The sequence below is a fragment of the Mastacembelus armatus genome, chromosome 4 (assembly GCF_900324485.2).
Source record: "Mastacembelus armatus chromosome 4, fMasArm1.2, whole genome shotgun sequence".
NCBI lineage: Eukaryota > Metazoa > Chordata > Actinopteri > Synbranchiformes > Mastacembelidae > Mastacembelus > Mastacembelus armatus.
In genome coordinates this window covers 19,355,734-19,377,834 of record NC_046636.1, presented here as the reverse complement: position 1 = coordinate 19,377,834, position 22,101 = coordinate 19,355,734, and the positions used below count along the sequence as shown (strand labels likewise).

The following is a 22,101-nucleotide window of genomic DNA, read 5'->3' as shown; positions in this document are numbered from 1 at the left end:
TCAGTATCAAGTGTTTTGATTTGCCGTTCAAGCATAACCAGATGTAGTCAACATGATTGCTAGCACAACGGATTGATGAGCACAGTTCAAGCTCTGGGCCATGTATGTCAACACAACGGCTAAACTGATTCTTCCTTAAAATCAAAGTAGCTTTCCAAAGATCTATGTTTAAAAAAAAAGCCTAAGATGAATGGCTGTAGTTGTCCCCTCGCTCCTAACCTGATACTCCCCGTACGCCTCTGTCAATCAGCTAAATGAGGTGGAGAAGCCAAGCAGAGAGATAGGGGGAAAGACCAGAAAAGAAAGAGAGACCAGAAGATTATGAGGTAAAGAGAAAGAGCAGTGCTCTCTAAAGGGTCAGTGTGTCTTTTGAATAGTGTGCTCGTTTTTTGGGTAGCTGAAGGCTAAAACAGCACAACTCTGAGCACTAAGATGCAATCAGAGTTGTTTAGATCCTATCATAGTGTCTGAAATTTACACACAGCTACCTTAGTGAGGACACTCACTGACATAGTACATTCACTTGCCCCTAAACCCATAACTACATCCCATATCCTAAATTTTAAGTTAAACCTAATTTTACTCTGTATTTTACCCTCTGAAGGTGCTAAAAAGGTCCTCACTCCAATGGTATAAATCTGTAATTGGTCACACACACACACACAAAAGCACCATCCCAGCCCTGAAGCTACAAACTTTGAACACGCAGCCATTGGCTGCTGGTGCTGTGTTTGCTAAGCAGTGAGAGCAGGAGCTCCTGCTGAATGCTGAAAGCAGTGCCCGGCTAAAGCTAACACTGTTCAGGGTGGAGTAAATCCAGTTGACTGATGGGATTCAGTGGCTCACACAGGGCGCGGTGCTCAGGTGTTAACATGTAATTATGAGCCTTTCATTGGTCACAATGTGAATTACACAGCTAGGGAACACACAGAGCACAATACAGAGCTGCTTAATCACAATTGCTTGAAAGAAAACTTCTCTAAAGTGTTTGCAAGAATAACACGTGACACATTGCCCAACTGGCACATGTGTCAGAGAGGCGAAAAACTATTGAATGACCTGCAGTGTAGACTGTATTTACAACTTACTCTGCCTGCTGCTGAATAACTCAGTAGAATGAAACAAATGAAGTGAGGTTGGATAGTGCTGCAGACACTAAGCTGGAATAATAAAAATATGTTCTTAGACTATTCTGACAGCATGCAACACACAATTTGTTCTGATACCTGCACAGTGCTGCATGTGTACAATTACTTTCTAACACATGCTGCATTTCAACACACATACACACATTTCCCGTGCAGCACAGGTTGAGACAGGCCCACAGCTGTAGCATTCTTCTCTCCCTGACAGTCGCTGCGGGCGCATGCAGAAGTCAAGTCCTGACAAACATCAGGCCTTAAACAAGCACTGTTTGGCGCCTCTGGTCTTGTCTTCTTCATACCTGACATGTCATGTCATGCCTAGAGCTTCTCCCAAACCTGTTTAATTCAACAATAATGCAAAGGAGTTTTTTTCCCCTCTCATGTTTTCTCTGAAACAGAAGTAAAACACCTGCTTCTCAGAGGAAAATTATTTTTATCATAAATAAATGGCTTTAGACAATAACCATGCCTCTACCAAAAAATAATAATAAAAAAACAAATGTTAGACTCCAGTGGTCAGCTCAAGCCCTGACCACCCAGCTTCAGTGATGACGTCTGTCCTAAGGCAAATCTGTAAACTGACATGTGGTATCATGTTTATGTACCTAGTACTGAAAGAGCCAAATATACATATTTTATCTTTTACAAAGAACGCCTGCACTTGCACTCTAAATGACTGTAACTATGAGTGACTTGTATAACCACACTTGATTAATTCCGAATTTTGGAATATCTACATATTCTTCAAGAAAGTATTAGTTCATTCATCACAGTGATTTCAGTGTAAAGATCACTAACATACTCAGTGAAGATTTGACTATCTTATGCAAGAAATACTCATCAGTTCCTCATAAGACTCATTTCTTTTTTCTGTATTTAGATAACTACACCATGAGGTAAATCACCGCTGCAGGTATCTCTATAAGGGTGCTTGATAGGGGTAAAGAAAGAATCTTGTAATCTAAACTGTAAGAGAATGGGCTTTTCCACAACAATTATGGAGAAATCCCATAGCCCATATCATAAAACCTTTTCAACTCTGCCTGTTTAAATTTCCCCTCTACCTTTTCCCATCTGTAGCTTTTAGGGCTTGTCTCCCTGTGATGGGCGAGTCATGACAAGCTTCTTGACACAAACAAGTCTCAGCCCCATCTCATGAGGCGTGGGACGGGCCCACAGATGTTCCTGGGGCAAGCTGTGTCTTGCTGCCTTTCGCTAGAACACTCTTCTCTTTGAGCATTCAAGGACTCTCCTCCTCCTCTGGCGCAATGTGAGATGCAACCATCAAGCTTAACTCTCACAAAAAGACAAGGCCCACTCCAAGAGCACAGGTTCAGGAAAGAGGCACACAGTATTTACACAAGTATTATCTACATGCCCTCAATCCATTACTGTAATCCCCTGGGCTCTATAGAGCCCCACTGATAGCCCAAACCATGACACTGTTCTCTTTTGACTAGTATATATGGTGGCAGTTAATACAAACTGCAAACAGAAGCAGTCTTTAGCCATACAATACATGCATCAGTCGCCAACAACAGCCGCTTCATTTGTGACACTCCTAATTTAATGAAGCAATGAAGATAAAACATGTGTAACCATGTACTTAGTTGACCTGGCCAAGGGCTTTCTCTAAGTGGCAACACAGGGAACACCATGGAGACTGCATGAATGCCAACAAGGTGTGAGAACAATTCTGGGAAATGTTGACGTATTACTCCTGTGTGTCACAGTCATCCTAGACAGGAAGAGGTTAAGGTGTGGGTTAGGGATTAGGTGTGTCTCCATAAGAACAGTCATCAAAAAGCACAGTACACAGTCCACTAAGTCCTGTGGAAGATCCCACAGCCCTTCAAAAGGGGGCATTTGCAGATGTATGCACAGAGCAAAGCTATGCTGGTGACATATTTAGTGGCTCTCTGCCATCAGTCCAGAAGTCCAGAAGTCAAGCTATTGAGTTGAGATTATGGGAGCTTTGCGAAAGATCTCCGTAGATCAGGTGAGGGAGCCTCCTTCGAGATGGGAGGCAACACTATAATCACTATTCTTTAAAGAGCTGCTGTTGACCACAGGGAGAATGACTCTCTATGAGCCATTATAGAAAATCATGACCATGACAAAATATTGTTTGGTGAGTGAGAATGACAGCATTTGGCTGTTACGTGTAGTATCACTGATAAATGATGCATTGATGTTTAGACTGGCCATTAAATGAGAAAACTGAAAACTGAATACTAATTATTCATATTTCGTTAACATGAACAAAGAAAAAATAGAACCCATCAAACAAAGGGTCTGATATGACCAAAGGACCATTGTTGTAGTTAATTCAGCAAAACAGGCAGAGTAACTTTATATGTAAATTTTCTTCATATGAGCTTAATGTGATGATGCTGGGAGACTGAACTCCATTTAATTAGGTTAAGAAACAATCAGGACAATTACACTGTATCACAGAAAACAGATATTCCCTTCAAATTTGGATTTAGAATTATTTTTTTAGCTCTATTTTTTTTTAAAATTGCAAACATACTGTATTTTCCAAGTTGTTTGAGGCTAACTCGACAATAAAATGAATTATGTTTGATCACACTGGTCTGCATTTTCAGGTATAGGGTTCCACAATCCACTACTATTCCACATTAAGTCAAACCAATCTAACCAGTCTTGCATCATGTGTTATGACTGTGGCAAATACAGTCTGTTGCACTGCATGTGTCTATGATGGGGATGTGTCGTAAACCAGTGTGGCTCAGGCTATGGGGCGTGCCTCTAACAAACCACAATCTTAACCTCCTCACAGTTGCACATCAGACAAACACTTTTGTTTTTGGACTGTGAAAATGAGAGGGATGAGTGAGGCAGTGTGGGAAATGGGTAAATGTCACAATCCCACACTCGGCGTGGCCAAGGAATAAGATGAGATTGCCCAGCACTCCCAGAGTTCAGGCGGTTTACTTCGAAGGCACATTGCATTACATTCCCTGCATTAAGCTCAACAGGTTGGACACATTTGATATGAATGACTTGTGTGACTGCTATTTACCAATCTTACGCTAATGATATTGATTTTAAATTTCAATTTAAAAAGTCTCATCCAAAGTTGATAATGACTTGCCATAATGCAGGTTCATCATATAATCTTCAGCATGTCAAACAGCCCAAGATGCAGTGTAATCGTAACCTGTTGACTCTCATTCATCACTAACCGTTGCCGTGTGTAATGACCAGGCATCTCCTTATTCAACGTCACACTGTACTATCCAAACTGTATAAAAACAATCTCTACACAAACAAAGGTCACACATACAGGGACAAAACCCCTTCAGCCGTGTTGTCCGCTAGGGTGCATTAATACAGTGAACCTGCAGGGCTGTTATGGTGTCTGCACAAAGCAGTGCAGATTAGACCCATAAACAACCAGGTGGGGCTCCAATGCAACAGCTGTCCTCAGCCTTGTCATGCATAATGACAGAGCAGGAGGAGCTGGTTGTGTCGGTTTAATGAGCATCACATGGTGACATCTAGCTGCATAGGACATCACCACACCTGGACCAACTGTTAAATCTGTTTACCTCTGTTATCAACTAAGTACCCATGAACTTTGCCCAAGTTATGTGTAACTTCATTTGAACATGACTAGAAGAACATGGTCAGTGGGAGCCATTGGGAGGAATATGTGAGGGATATAAACATATAGGTGATTTTCAGTTTTTACCCTTTATCTATATTCTTTATATATTTTGTATTGTACTTAAAGTTTAATTCAACTTTGTGACAGTCTATGGAGTGACATCATGCTCTTCAGTTGTTCTTCGTTCAACAAATGAAGTGTAGTGTCTGAGACCTGCCTGAGAAATGCCTGGGGTTGAGTTTTGATTTGAAGCTATACATCTCAAGTGACATTCTTCCTTGCCAGATGTAGTTGTGCAACACAGGACTTCCAAATAATGTGTGTCTAAATCTGCCTAGAGCACAGATAGTTAGATAAGGGAACAGAATGGATACAAGTATCTCTTTAACCTTTTCCCCTACAAATCACTGCTTCATTTGATGACCACCATTAATGGTTCTCTATGGTCCATATTTTTTAGATGAGCATATACCGGTTCAGAACATATGAACTATGAACAATAAACATATGTAAAACTGGGAAAAGATACATGCCAGAGAATACTGGTGTATATTTTGAGTACCTGATGTGTGGGGTTTATCAACACAATTAAGTGAAGTGAAAGTGAAAAAAAAAAAAAAAAAAAACATTTAATGCACCACAATGTTTATATTTGTTCTTAAGGTCCATTCACAATAGGTACATTGTAACTGACAACTTACCTGACTCTACCTGAAATTGATCAACACATTACACAACCTATGGGAATTGTCATGTAACTGTAGTTTTATCTTGGCTAAATTGTTACACTTATATAATACTGTCACTGTTTACTTACCCACCATTTGATTATGATAAATAATTACATGATCTGTAATCTTGTGCATTATTTAGGAGGTGGGCTCTCTACACATAATGCAATTTAAAGATTTTTTGATTATTGCCTCACCCATAGATGAATTCTCTGCAAATAAAAACAGTTTAAGCAAACATAAACCTGTCTTACCGTCCAGGTGGCAGATTTTGCTGTACTGGACTGCTGGAAGGACACATCAAAGGTGTGGGGACCAGCATAATCTGTGTTTGATGGGATAGCTGGTGAGGGAGAAAGGGCATCAAAGGTGGAGCTAGGCTGGGCGTAGGGTGAAGGGGCTGTCACATTGTTCTGTGCATGGTCATTGTTGTAGGGGCTGGTAGAAGTTGAGCCTCCATTCTGAATGTTCTGATCCATGCTGTTCAGGAGCCCCAGGTTTGTATACTGTGACTGGAGATAAAATGGAGGGAATGGGGAGAAGGGAAAAACAAAGGAATGTCGTCAGCCATTACAGGAGAATTTGCTTCAATATGAAACAGGGCAGATGAACCATTAACATGGAACTGACACACTAGTGTGTGAAACTTTTTCATTTAATATTTTAAGAACCAACAAGGGCTGATGTGTCTTGTTTTATGTTGCATTAAATAAACAATGACAACATGACTATCTTGTAGGAATTATCTGTCATTAACAAACTTTATACAATAAAATTACAAGAAGACACAGTTGGTAAATTACTACATAATATGATGTGTAAAATTAGTGAAGTCCACGTTGATTCAAGACAGTGAAGGCTCACAAAACTTGATCTTGTTTTAAAGAGGAAGACAGAAGAAACCATTTTGAACTGTGTTTATGGTTTAGCTCCTTCCAGAACCAACATGTTAACACTGTCCTCAGAAATCTGAAATAAAGATACAGATACTATGGCAGAAGAGCAAAAATCTGATTTTTTTAATTCAGTTGCTCAGGCTGCCTTTTAGATCAGTATCTTGCTACAAAGTGTACTGATTTCCTTTTCCACAGTCAAAAATATTCAGACAAGAGGAATGGAATTAAAATATTTGCCTTTAAAGAGGATGGGGCAAACGCCCGGGTCATTGCCAGTCCCTTCCTGCTTGCTCTGCTTGCCATTCAACCAATTCCTTTCCATTTATAAATGGCACATTCCTGGACGAGGTGCCATGGCTCTCACTCTTTAGACACCCATTAATCTCTCCAGGGTCTCTTGTTTATTTCAAGCACGCCTGACCACAGCTGTCCAGCTCCCACCCACTGCACTGCCAGGTGTTAGTGGTATGCCAGATGACCAACAAAACAGACTAGGTATCCTCTATAAGTATTAACCAACGCAGTCACTTATGAAATAATATTGCTGCCCACGCATCTATGCACGCACGCACGCACGCACGCACGCACGCACGCACGCACGCACGCACGCACACACACACACACACACACACACACACACAGAATCACAGACAGACAGTCAGACAGACACACCTGAGAGAGGTCATTTGAGTCAACCTCAGCATATTTGTGCAACAGAGCCACAGGGAAGCTAGCTGTTTGGATGCGGGTCACTGTGTGTGCGGCGCAAGGCTTCTTAACCCCCCCGGAAACAATGATACCAGGGCTTATATAGCTTGTCTGAAGAACAAGAAAGCTGGGTATGCAGGTGTTAAGAGACAAGTGTTTTGTAAAGGAAAAACAGACAGGCAGACACACACATTCATTTCATTCCTTGTGGGGACTTTACATTGACTTACATTAATTTCCTGGAAACTTACCCTGACCTTAACCATAACCATAACCATAACCATAACGAGTACTTGCCTAATCCTAACCATACCTTAACCTTAAACTAAATTGTTCTATTCAATTTAATTTATGGCACAAATCATAATAAAATCATATCAAAACATTTCAGATAGAAACCCAACAAATCCATTATGAACAGTGGAACAACATTATGAGCACTTGGCCAGATGGCAACTAAAATTAAAGGATTTATAAGGTAGGTGGGTAAACATGCGCACACACACACACACACAGGCACACACAGACACAGACACACACACACACACACACACACACACACACACACACACACACACACAAGAAGAAAACGTGTCTGGTGAAGACCCTCAAGCCTTCAGTAGCGAAAGGCTTCCCCCAACACACGCTCCCTTACAATGGGCTAATTACACACATGCATTTTAAAGGTTTAAACTCAATGGGCTGGAGAGTGGCCCTGTGTATCTGATCCCAAATGACCCCAGGAGAAAAATGATTGGTCTAAACTGATGTAACTAACAAAAACAGAAGCTTATCAGTTAATCGAGATTTTTGTGACTCAAGATTTGTTTTATTTATTTTAGTCTACGTGGGAAAGAAAGAAAATACTTCCTGCTTTGCACGGGAATTTACACTATAACACAGTTTCCTATTTGAACAGAGTTTTCCCGTATGTAAGGAGTCAGAGATCATGATATCAGTGGTTCTTTTGAATTATGGCGCAATTCAGTGCAGTTGCATTGAGGCGCTCAGCCATTCAGAGATGACACAGCCTCCCCCAATACCTGATGCTGGCAGCTGCAAAGGTGGATGTGACAGGCCCTAATTATCAATGTCAAATTATTATTCTAGAGAAAGGCTGACGTTGGCCAAAGACTAAACATAGATAAAAGCAGGGACACAAAGCAGAATGCCTGACATAGAATACTTCCCATTAAATAGAGGGCCCTGGATAATGCTTCTCATGGTCTAAATGAATATAAGGATCAAAGATGAAGATGAAGATAAAGACATAATTGACCAGATAGTGAGGCACAGCACAGCCTCACTTTAACTCATCATGTTTTAATGTTTAATTGACTGGAAGTAGGATATCAGCTTTTTAAAAGGTTGTGTGAAGGAGTTTAACAATTCTCTGTCTCCTTCAATCAGATCTTATTCCACTATAATACAGCAACCATTTAATAACCACTTTAGCTGCTCTTAAAAATGCCTGTATTTAAGTCTTTGGGATGTCAGGTTGCTAACCAGGAACACAGTAAAACTACAGCCTTGACATCCTTGACAGCCTTTAATAAAGTTTTTGAAAGCCTGTGCTGTCTGTTTGAGGCTTTCAAGCTTGTTTCTTTGAGGTGAACGCTGGGGTAAGCATTTCGGGCTATCAGGAAAAAGAGACTGTTGACCTTCATAGTGATGGTCTTGAGGCCAGTGTAGAAATCTGAATTATCCAGAACATGTATCAGATCTTTTTAAATTCACATGGCAGCCCTAATTCAAAAGTTAATGCTAATGCAAACACAGTGACATCTGGTAGGACATACTAACACATTCAAATTATACCTGCTCTTGCATTTATTGCTAGGCCAATGTGCAAGTGTACAGTATGCATTCAGTGATTATTTTCCACAATCCTGTCAAAACATGAATGCATCCAAGGGTTCTGTCAGTTCAGAGGTGATGACTGGTATCTGATTAGTATGTTAGTCTGAGTATCTTTAGGAATGGGAGCTAAAGATAAGGCATCAGAGACTCTTTGATGGCAGGCAGACATTACAGTAGCCCAACAGAGCTCCATGAACACTAAATAGATGAGTAAACTCTAAATTTGCTGTTAATTTGCTTTACACTGGAATATTAAAAACAGATAAAATTATATAATTTAGATATAAAGACAAAACACTAAAGTCTCCTGTTATGGTCCCAATTATGACTAAAATTTTAGGAGTGTTAAAGCCAGAACCTGGACAACCAATAGATGACAAGAACCAGAGCAGACCTGGCCTGAGGGGAGAACAGCTTCCATTCCAGACTCTCTGGTGACCTGCTCCATGTTCCTTGGGCCAGCACATAAGAGCATCAAGGGGACTGTGATGAGTGACCACAGGGGAGGGAGGCATTAAAGGCTCAATAGGGTTGGGGGTTGAGGTGGGGCTGGGTGGGGGTCCATCTACACCTTATACCTGCTGGGGTGGGCAGAGCAGGTGATTGTATCTACATCAACACACCATTAAAGCAATTACGATCCTGGACTAAACAGCAGCGCCTGGCCAGCCACATTCTAATGGCTACACCGGCTCCCAGGAGACTGGGGACGGGGGAACCTGATACCTCACACACTGGAGGGTTGAGCTGGACACTACTTAAAGACCCCCTACTCAACAACTTAAAAGACAGTGACCTGACACACCTGCTATCTGCAACCTGCAATCTGAGAATCTGTCACCACTCTCCTGCTCAGCAAAAAGTTTTGGTTTTGGATTTGGTTGGTAAAAACACAATAGTTCGCTAACACAACTAGAACAGAGAGAAAAAAAAGTCAAGCCATAGAACCAACAGACAACTCTGAAACTAAAGCATATATTACTTCAGATTAGACTGAAACAACAGTTTTGTTGTTGACAAAGCGATTCTACTCGAAAATACAATAACCCTAAAAGGACCTGTTTTTTCCTTTCCACATCATGGTTAAGTTGAATTAATGCAAACACACTTTTCAACCATTTCAACAGGCAGAATAATAACTGCACTATCATAGTATTGTGTACTGTAATATTGTACTATTAAAAAAGCTGAAAACACTTTCAAAATCCTTTTCTTATTTAATTACTTTAAGTGTTTACCATAAAGCTCTGCACACAGATCCATCAGTCATGATGTTGCACTTTCAAAAATGAAAATAGGAATGGGGCCTCGAATTTTGTTTTTCAAACTAAATATTTTTATGTGGGCTGATACAATAAAGACAATCTGTTTTTTTAAATAAAATATTTATTTATTGCAAACTGATGCATCAACAACTTTTTGCCACTTTTTTGTTTTTTCTGGGAAATTCCATAACATGTAATGTAAATGTCAGACATCTTGTGGAGACGCACTCGGTTACCAAAATTCAAGCTAAACTTCCTGATCCCATGATCATCTAACTCCCTAAATATTTAAATTAACACAAACATGAGGTATCCGAATTATTTCTCATTATTCTAACCAGCACGATGATAATTTTTATTTTATTTTCCATTCTTTATATTTTCAAAAGTTTTTCTTGATAGGCTCCTCACAGAGAAAAGAAACTCCTCACTGTAGAAAATCCAAATCTATGTCAGATTTTCTACCAAGTAAAACTCTTATTCAACGACCAGTCATTCACATCAATGGACTAAATCAATGCCCAGTCAAACAGCAGCCATTTCACAAGTAAATAAAGTGATTTTCCAGTTGTTTGCATTCCCTGCTCACTGGATACACGCACACAGATGTGCGCACAAACACACACATACTATCAAGTGTAAAACATTGTTCTCTACTTTTAGCTTTCTATGGTAATTGTTATTTGCTTAAAACAGGCTATTTGTTTTTTCGTGTCTTTTTTCATGTAGGCAGCATCAAACTTTAGGATTCCACCAAGAATAATCATGTATCTAAGAGGCACATAAAGAGAAGGACATATAAATCCAAGTTTGTGTATCATTTATAATATTGACATAAAATTGTAAGTGACAGTACAATCTTTTAAATCTATGTGACCACTCATTCAGCTCAAGGAGCGCTGGGGAACCAACTAATGGAATGGGAACGATGGATGATGTCCCATTATCAGCTCCTGCATTAGTCTTACCTCGTTGTAAGATGTTGTGGTCCCCGTCTCCAGGTACAACATGTTGGCGCTGAGATTGAGCAGAGCTGCTGCTGTTTGCTCCACTGGCTCCAGGATTCCACAAATCTCTTTTCCTCACTCTAAAGGAGTGATGTGGACTACAGATGCAAAGTGGACAAGCAGAAGCTTCTATAGGAATCTATGGGAAGGTCATATATACCTGGAAGAGAGGGGAGGGGTCTAAGGCGCTACCTGTCCAATACCTGAGTCCACACCCATCTCCAGAAGAAACACTGTCTCCTCACACTTCTTCTGAAGCTAAACATTATACATTACTTTATCAACTTGGCAGGAGCACTTATACTTACACTAACTTCAACAAAGTTATAAATGCTTCCATCTTATGCTAGCATTTTACGTTTTTAAAAAAAGTTTTTTTTCACATTCAAAAGGCATTTTTGCATTCACATAGGTTGACGATATAAACATAATTTCCAAATTTGGAAATTCCATCAATACAGGCAATAATAGGAAAGTTTTAAAAAGTATAATAAAGTAAAAGTATTTATAGCCAAAAATCCATGACACAGCAAGCCCCAGAGTTAGAGCTGTAGTCTGGGGTTCCTAGAGTTTCTGCAACATCTAGAGTAAGTAACTACTTAGCATAAGAATGGCTCCCTCCTGCATCCCTTAAGCAATCTTAATGCAGAGCCCCCAAGAAAAACAATGTGACTCCTGTAGATAGCTTGTATCTATCAGAGATGACTGATGTAGATCTGTTTTGGAAACATGCATTGTGTCTCAGTTACTATAATTGCGCTGCAATTTTGCTCTCTTGCAATTGTAAGAATAAATGTAAAAATAATTACATTTGTAATTTCTACATTCTATTTCAATTCATCTATATTCAAAGAGCAAATTGAAATAGCCTCTCTGTAATTTGGCCTAGTGATTATTTGTGGAAAAAACTATATTTGCGGTTATTGAGCTTTGAAATATTTTACATTTTGTTTTTTTAAAACTTTAAAATTTGACTAGTTAAATGAGAAAAGTGATAATTTTGTAATCCTCTATTAGGGGAGTTATACTGCAGATGCAAACATGGACAGTGTGACAATGGACCATAATAGCTGCACTGGTAGATGACAAGGGAGGAGATGGCAGACTGTATGCAGGGCATACATCATTTCTATTACTACATAGCCAGGAGGCTCAAATGTTTTGAAAGCTGTCTAAAGCACAACTATGACCTGAAGTCAGTGTCTCCAATCATCAGCCACACCCTGGTCCAGGCCCTGGGGTCATGGCCTACAGGTCAGCCTGCCACAAAAGCCAAATCAACACTTTAAAGAGCCCAATGCAGTGGCCTTTCAAGGTACCCAGGCTTCAGCAAAGAAACAAACCTTTTGAGGGTGATAATTAGTTTAGCTAAACAAACTTCTAATTATGTTAAAACAACATTGGCACCTGAAAGGAAGTTAGAGTACTCAGTGTTAAGGTGAGGCTGCAGTAAAATATCCAACAGTGGCTGCAATCAAGCAGGCCAGGAGGGAAAGACACAGTCAAGTGCAGAAACAAAATAATGAATTAATAAGTAAACCAATACTACAATAGGTCAGTTTGACTCAAAAATAAAATCATTCACAAGCCATAAGATTAGCTTTAGCCTGTGGATTATATTTAAACCTATAAGAATGTTCACAGATAACATATTGCCTGGCAAACTATACAGCCAATGTAGCAAGCATCTCTATTAACTGCATCACCTCAAATGCAACAGCAACAGGAAACTAAGCACAGAGTCACACCAGCCAGCAGCTAAAGATCTCCAGATCCAGGGGCTCAGACAAAAGAGGCTTTAGTAAAGTTTTTCACTTTAAAGAGCCTGTTCCTTAAGTCAGCTAGATTAGTTCAGTATCAAATGTCAGGCTGCAGTGGCTGCAGTGGCTGCAGTGGCTGGGAAGGCACAGACACCTGCCCTAAAAACACTGTGAGCTCTCATCTACACTGACAGACACAAGCAGTCAATGGAGAGAGAGACAAGAGTGTCACTTGGGTGGCAATTCCTAAAACCCACAAAAATCAACTGTCACTAAATCCTAAAACACTTGTTTTAAAAAAAATAAACTTAAGCAGCTTGTGGCAAAACTAAACATACCTTTTGGACAATTTGTTTTTTAATGCTGCCAGAAAATTGAAAGTATAAAATTACAGATTTCAGATGTACGAAAGGTATTAAGAGACTGATCAGCTAGAATTTTAAAACCCTGTCACTAAATGGCTGCAGTTGCAATTCTCAGCACAGTGAGTACAGCTGACCAAAATTATCACAAGTGCCTAAATACTGTACAAGAATCCAGTGGATTTCTATTTAAGCTTGCAATAAAAGTACAGTGGATGTTTTTACTTTGTCATGGCTTTAAGCACAATTGTCAAATACAAAATGATTCTAGGAACCCGAAAAGCTAACCTGCACACACAAACATAGTTATAGTTTTGGTCTCATCACCATGGATTCTGCACACTAGTGATTTCCAACAGGCAGATAATTTTCAGGATGAAGTCTGAAGTGTTGAATATTGATGAGTGATCAATCACAAACCTTGAATTGTACAATTTGAGTGGTGTTCATTGAGACAGCAAAAAAACATAGTTGTACCTAGAATCACAAGCAGGATTAAAGTTGGAGAGTTTGCTTAATGTTGCTAATGTGTAAATGGCTAGAAAAAAAATACATTTTGTTTTACTATCTTTACATACTTTAATAAAACCAAATTACAAATCACCACTATTTTGGAAACAGGTTTCACTCTCTGCATGTCTGCTTTCCAACATCCTTTTGAATATCACTTTCACTTCACAGTCAATTTTAAATAACACAATGGCATTGTGTGGAGTTCCATGCTAAAATTACATCTCAAACAAAGTCACTGCTTCTTAATGTGTTATTAGTCTAATTTGCCTCATCGTCATGGCTCTTGAGTTGCACTGAAAATTTAAATATGAAAGCACAAAAATGACTAGTTCCCAATTCCTAGTTCAGATTCTGGGGTTCTATAATTCCTACAACTATTTGGTCAAAAAAGAAAAAAATTAAACCCAGAAAACAAACAAAAATATATTTTAATAAATATTCTAACCAAAGCCTGCCCCATCATGATGGAGTACTTTAACATTTTCTTGTAATTTCTGATATTAAATACCGCTAAAATGATGTGACCCTGCATACTTCAAAGCAAAATAGCAAAAATATGAAAAACTTGAATTTTTCAGTACAGCTGAAGAGTTTTTAAAACTACTATTTGTCTCAATTCTCACATTCCTGCTAATGTTTGAAAATTCTGGTATAAAATCAGATATTTTTCAAAAATCAATATAGATCTGAGGTTTTTGGCCAAACTCCTTAATAGCATTACTGCTGGAGAATTTATTCATGCGTTTTCCCTTAAAGGGTGTGACCCACACGTTTTTCAGTTGAGCCTGGCGTGATGTAATACCGGTGTATAATAGTAGTGTTAAGCCTTAAAATGTAAGAAAGACGTCGGAAAAAAAATACAAGCAATAAGGGCAATAGGGGCTCTTGCTGTCACATCCCCACATCCACAGGCAGACCACATCTCATACTGACTTACTGACTCAACAGCTATTCATGCGGACCATGATAAACACTGTTTATGCATTAACAAAAGCACTGCTTTGTGTGCTGCAGGCAGACTGGTGGAACATTAATAAAAGAAGAGCTTATTATGTTTAGTACTGAATGCACAGATTTACTTTGGATTAAATACAGCAAGCCCACCTGATATTAAGCATATATTTGTGCATCTTGTTACTGAACCTTTAAGAAAAACATGTAGTGCAGGAGGTCAGAAGATATTTTTCAGGTAAGGAGAATGTTATGACTCATCAAGCTGACAAAAAAGAAATATCCTATAATAACTTTATACTGCTTTGTTTTATAGTAAAGATACGCACAGTCACAGCAGGTTGAAGCTTTCACAGCTGGAATAGTTTCTTCCTGGATCTTGATTGATTTTTTCTAGGTTTTCAAGGGTTGCACTATATGCCAGGGTCTGTGTTTGCACCATCATTATTTTGTTATTCTGTAACAATGACAATAAACTAATAAATTGAATTAAATTGAGGGAAGCATGGCTCACAGCAAGAAGGTTCCTGGTTGGAAACCCAGCAGGGGCTTTTCTGTGTGGAGTTTGCATGTTCTCCTCCCATAGTCCAAAAACATGTATGTCAGGTTGAGTGGTAATTCTAAACTGCCCATAGGAGTGAGTGTGAGCGTGTGTGGTTGTTTGTATATATGTGGCCCTGTGATGGTGACCTGTGCAGGGTGTACCCCTGCCTTTCACTCGAAAAGAACTGGGATAAGCTCCTGCAGATCCCGTGACTGAACTGAACTGAATTGAATTGAACTAAATTCCTGGAAATAATTGCACCTTCCTTTTCTGATGAGAGGATTAGGATTAAAGAAATTTTATTAAATTTAGGAAACAGCAGAGAAAACTGCTCTGACACTGAACTATGGGGCAACAGCTATCACGTAAGATACCAGAGGTGTGGTGAAAAAAAGTACGAGTCTAAACACAAACATGTAATTAGATCTGAGAGAAGCCGTGTGTCAACTGAGCTACTCTGCTGTAAAGTTGTTTAAACTCTATCCCCTGTCTGAAAAGGGCCTCTTTCCCTCTGCTCAACACTGTGTCGTCCACGCACAGCTGATCAGAGCATTATCTGGGTGTAAAATCAGCTGTTTGGGATAGGATATAGCATTTCTCCAGCCACTATTTCTGCTACATTCCTTCATGTTATTCTACCCTCTTCTTGCTCTTCTCCTCAACGCTTGTTACCACCCCCACTTTACATAGACAAGACACGTACTGATAGATGAGAGCTGGGACCTCTGCAGGAGAGGCAGGTGCTGTGTTAAATTGTTGCCCTGCAGCTACAGAAAAAAAAAATCCAGAAGAAAAAGGAATTTCAGATTAAACATAAACCCTACACAATAAGTCCCCCAAGGCACTAAACAGTGAGCAGTATTCTAATGACTCATGAAAAAGGCACACCTCTACATGGGTAGAAAGGGGTGGGAAGGTGGAGGTGGGTTTGCCCACCATGGCTTTTCATTAAAACAGACACTTGACTTAGTAATAAAGATAGGGGCTTGGTGATTGGCAAACAGCCATTGCAACAAGCTTTTTAGACCCACACGGATGCTGCCTGAGTTGCTGGCATGCCAATCACCACACCGCACCCCTCTTTGGTGCAGAGGAAAGTGGGTGGTGGGGGTGGGGCCATTAATCACCAGTTCAAGAGAGCACAAGCCCCCTTGGGGAATATACAGGGTAACATTACTCAGCTCCTTGAACAAAATTTTAATTTGCTCTTTTTTCCATCCTGGCTGGACAACAGCATTCCTATCCTGGGAGGAGAACATGCACATCATTTTCAGTAGCAGAACTGACAAAGATATGTCCCTCACTACAGGTCAAACACAAGGGAGTTCATACACTACATTCTCATCTAATACCAAGAAGAATTTTTCAGTTTTACTTTACTTCATTATTATGTGTGACAAAAAGCAAGCTCACAATCCATGCTTTAAATCATCCTGGTCTTAAATAAATCACAGAAAAACAAATTCACTCAGTCAGTCATTTATAAGACTGGCTTAACGCACATTCTAACATCAAAAGACTCTCAGGGGGGGCCACCCAGGTCAAACACGACTCATGCAAAACGAGATAATATCATCACTTCACAGACAACATCTCAGACAAAAAACAGATAAACTGGCCTTATTCTCTGGTTCTTGAGCTGCTCTGCATCACATTATTACAGCTGTGTTGGGGAAAGCCCATTGTTAATATAGAACAGAAAGTACTTTGGACGTTCACCGCTGGAACTCCCATAAACTCAAGAGTGAAAATAATCTCAGACACAACATTTATTAATCAGAAACCAAGTGTACAAAATAAAACCATAAAATGAAACCATATGTTCTAAAGAGATGTTAAGATTTCCTCTGATTACAGGGCATTTGGTATGGTTTTGTGGCAACTTGTGTGTTTTGGAGTTTTTTGTTTAATTAAACAAACAAAAGGATATTTCTCAGTTTGCAATGAATAGAAAATTAAAGGCTTAACTAAATGAGGTCGTGAGCATGATTGTGAATATCATGCCTTGTACTTATTTCTCTGACTGGTCATGGTAAATCTGAGAAACAATTTGAAAGTGAAAAACAAAACTAAAAAGTAAAAAATATAGTTTTTATCTCAACAGCAATCCTACGTACTTACAGAAAGAGTCTCATCTGGCTCATGCATTGTTATGCAGTCCATACTGATCTGAATGGTGTTTCCTGCAGATCCATCTGTTGGACTGTCTGTGAAATTCAGCTCAATTGGCTGGACTGAATGAATTGCCGATCTAAAACATGATAGACATAGGTAACACTGAAAACTGTGCACATTTTTGCAGCACACTAAAATCTGGGCTTTGTTACATTTAGATCACAATGTTTTTTTAGCAGTATTCACTTACTGGTCCAGCATATCAAAGAGTTGATTGAATACATCTTGGCTGAAGAAGTCAGTTGTTGGTGCTGACTGATTCTGGGACATGGCAGTGAGGAATGAGCTCTCTCTCCAGGACAAACAAGATGAAGGGTCCCTGAGCCTGCAAGGACATTTTACAATAATTTTACTGACTATATTCAAAATGATCAGTACTGTTGGCATTTTAGAAAAGGCATAGCTATTTTGAAAGCTTTAGAAGTTGCAGTGTGAGGAAAATATTCATCATAAATGCTGATGTGCAGAGCTGAGACTTGGCCACCCAGCCAGAGGAGAAAAAGAGGAGGAGGAGGAGTCCTGCTGGCAGCCATTCATGAAGAGCACTTCTATTGTGAAGAAGTCAGCCTGCATAATACAGAATATTTGTACTACACATAATGGTGATTATGTACCATTCAGACAGAGGCACTTTGACCCGCTACCCTGTAACGTTACACCTGCTTTAGAGCTCAGCCTGCCATTGTTCCTGCTGAAGTGGCGCACGCTGCAGTCTGAGACAGGCGGAATTCCCCCAACAGTCTATATGATAGGACTGCTGCAACTTTTGGTATGTGTACAGCTGGATGGGCTTGGGAGGGGGGCATAATCTGAAGCTGGCACTATTTTAGGTTTTGGAATTCCCCAACACTGCGTGATGAATGATATTAATACCTGACTTATAAACACAGTCATATCTAATAAACCAAATAATTTGACTTATGTAGGAGGGAGGGCTGAGAAGTTAAGATATATAAGTTTTCAACTCAATTAAGTTTTCAAATATGAAAATGTGGATGTGGTCCATAACAATAACAGACCATTCCGTCTGGCTCCATTTAAAATCTAGTAGTCAGTTTAGAGAGTTTTGCCATAGCTATTAGCCTCATCTTGAAGCAATGGATGCTTAAAACGTAACGTTCACTAGCTACTTTCTGTGCTAAAAGCTACACTAGAGCTCGTTTGAGTTGTAAACTTGACAGGTAAATTATTTTTATGTGCATTGTCAACCACACGTCAAGCACATACTTAGAGTTAAATCATAAAGTTGCTTCTAAGTATTGTGAAAAACAAGTGAACCAAGTCACTGAGTTACTAATGTGACTATATTGAGCTATGTTATTTAAGATATAAGGTTAACGTAAATTAGCTAACTGGCATTATCTTAATTCCAGCCTACTTAGCAAGAATTAGCCTACCTAGCTAGCTAATTCCATTACGACACTGCTAGCTAACGTTCGGTAAGCTTCCTAGCAAAGCTATCAGCAGTTTTATCTCTCCGTTCCCTTCATCGTGTTAGTTTCTGCCCTAAACCAAATCTCTCCCGCAGAATGAGCTGTGCTCACTGGAGTTTAATTCATCCTCAAATATTCTGTAAAAAAAACTAACATATTACCTGCACGGTCGTAGCTAATAAATCATGTCTCAGTCCACTCAAGGCTGTTTTTCGAGACCTTTGCCGATTGTCATGGTAACCACAGTCTCGCGGGAATTTGGCAGATGATGGTGATTTTTATTTATTTTATTTTAAATCCAAAAAGTTCCTATATATCTATGATGCAGTTTAATACTACATTACTATTCATCAAATTCATAAAGCACACACAATTTTTTTTTCATTACTGACGCACTAAAACTGATTATAATTCACTGGAATTATTATAAAGTTATTTGATTATTCTGTTTTGTCTAGATTGTCATCAATAGTAAAGTCTTCAAAAGCTAGCATAAAGTATGTATATTTCTTAAATATTTGATACAGTATGGCATACTAAACCTTCTCAGACCAGTTTAATTTCACTCTTACATCAGTTTTCTAAGTGAAGGACAAGGAAAGTCGCAGTAGAAAAAAAAATCCACATGCAATATCAACATTTTTTTTTAAATAATGGTTGTCGCTGCAGAAACAACAAAATCATGCGAATGAATTTTTAAAATCACAGACATCATAGGCAGATAGCAATTAGAAGTATATCATTGCACACATTATCTTTAGTCTTCAAAGTTAATTTTAAGAAGAATCTGATTATTTGCATCTTTCTTCACAGTTTAAAGAGCTTTATATTACTGAACCACCATTCAGATAAATAGGTTTATCCCTGTTCTGACTTTTGTTTGTCTTTTTTGGGTGTCTGGTTACTCAGAGAGTTTTTCAGTTAGCCTTAGGCAAAGGCTGTTCAGCATCCACTTAAAGACAGCGCAGTGCCTCCAGACGGGACTGGGGCAGAGGTCAGCACTAAACCAGGATGGCCATTGTCTCTTTGGGCACACCGACCGATGAAAATGCAATCAAAACAAACAGCCCAGCCAATTGGGGCCCTTCTCCAGTGTCTTTATTAATCACTTGTTCAAAGACCTAAGACCCCCTCCCTCTCATCTGTCAGCCCCGGCTGGACGAGGGACATGACTGCAAAACAACATTCCCTCCACCCCACACACACAGAGTTTCTCTTCCTCTTATAAGTGAAATAGTCTGAAGTCAAATCCTCTGGGGCGAAAGGACAGACGCAAAGTCCTTTGTCTTGGAATGCAAAGAAAACAATAGAGGAGCATCAGAGGGTCAAAAAGATACCTTTATACTTGAACCAAAACATTCCTTGCTCAAAGGATAGATAGATAGATAGATAGATAGATTAGATAGATAGATTAGATAGATAGATAGATAGATAGATAGATAGATAGATAGATAGATAGATAGATAGATAGATAGATAGATAGATAGATAGATAGATAGATAGATAGATAGATAGATAGATAGATAGATAGATAGATAGATAGATAGATAGATTAGATAGATAGATTAGATAGATAGATAGATAGATAGATAGATAGATAGATAGATAGATAGATAGATAGATAGATAGATAGATAGATAGATAGATAGATAGATAGATAGATAGATAGATAGATAGATAAAGTTTTTAACATGTAGTTATCAATGCCCAATAAATTAATTATTGTAGACCACAGAGGCTAAACTTTCCATTTCATAGCTGCAAAATGTAATGGACACTAATGATTTTAAAACACCCCATTATTAAACACAATTACAAGAACAATTTGGCATTTTATAAAAGTTAATGAAAGCCCGAAATACACACACATGCACACAAACAAACTAAAAGTTAAACTATATGCAAAAAATAAGAAAATAATAAATTTAATATAAAGACATTCAGATGAAATGTGGTTGATGAAAAAGACAGTACATTTTGTTATATTTTGTTGTAGTATATTGGTGTATGGCAATTACTGCAGTAGGCTATCTAAATTAGTAATATTATTGAGTCATTATTTAAAAAATATTAAAACTAAATGTCAGCAATATGTGAGTATGATCCTGAGTGAACTAATGTTTAATGATGATAGATAGATAGATAGATAGATAGATAGATAGATAGATAGATAGATAGATAGATAGATAGATAGATAGATAGATAGATAGATAGATAGATAGATAGATAGATAGATAGATAGATAGATAGATAGATAGATAGATAGATAGATAGATAGTCTTTCTCTAGGCCATTTTGTGTGTCAATCCCAGCACATTTTGTGTGTGTATTCTTTTACCTGTGCTATACAGTAAATTATACTAGTTCATAACTTCAGATGCCAAAGAAGCACTACAATTTCCTGGCATCATATTATCATCATGAATTTAGTAGACCTATACCAGACACATATATGAGATTTACAATATCCAGTATTTTGCTGTGATTGTGATTGAATGAAATGCATCTGATTAAATGGTAATTTTTTTATCTTTCATTCTGGGTTAAGCACCTGCAAAAAAATCATAAATTTATGAATTACACGTGTTTGCACTGACACGACCAAATGTCTTCTACAATAAATATCAGAAGTAGCAACTACTGGGGATGTCATGTCGTCAGTCTGCCACTTCAGCCCCAAAGGCCCCTTTCGCATGCATTGTTGCTATAAGTATCCCACACTTATAAATACATCAGGACAGAGCAGCAGCTGACAATCTAGGCAGACACAACTGTTCTCAGGTCACTTTGGACCTTCAGACAGCAATGGTCTAAATGGCCATTTTGGTTTTGTTAATGCTTGAAAAAATAATAATAAATATAAACTAGTTAACTAAATACGCTATTTGGATATGTGTACCTCATGTCAAATGTAATCCATGCAATATATTCTATCTAAGATGTTCTAAGATTCAATACAAATTTTTCAAAGTCCATATTCATTAAATAGAGCCTATCATTATAGGAATGAACACTAATTCGCCAGTTTATACAATATATAGGTACTTACCGATGAAAGGTAAACTCTGGGTAACACTGCACAGCTGTGTAAGGTGAATTCATGCTGTCATGCCAAAC

The 22,101-nt window shown here is 38.7% G+C and overlaps 1 protein-coding gene across 5 annotated transcripts in view; it reads right to left on the bottom strand.

The window, feature by feature from the left end:
- The window catches only part of tp63 (tumor protein p63), a 30,975-nt gene extending 8,874 nt beyond the window's left edge, over positions 1 to 22,101 (bottom strand). For 2 of the 5 annotated variants that reach the window (XM_026304826.1, XM_026304827.1), the window contains exons 1-4: positions 22,034 to 22,101; positions 17,742 to 17,876; positions 17,498 to 17,627; positions 5,765 to 6,022 (exon numbers count right to left, since the gene is read on the bottom strand). In XM_026304826.1, the coding sequence (XP_026160611.1) occupies positions 5,765 to 6,022; positions 17,498 to 17,627; positions 17,742 to 17,876; positions 22,034 to 22,086 (576 nt within the window). In that variant the 5' untranslated portion in view covers positions 22,087 to 22,101. Of the gene's footprint in view, positions 1 to 5,764; positions 6,023 to 11,207; positions 11,384 to 17,497; positions 17,628 to 17,741; positions 17,877 to 22,033 lie in introns of those variants that run through there. The other 3 variants (XM_026304823.2, XM_026304825.2, XM_026304824.2) reach the window with 2 other exon arrangements.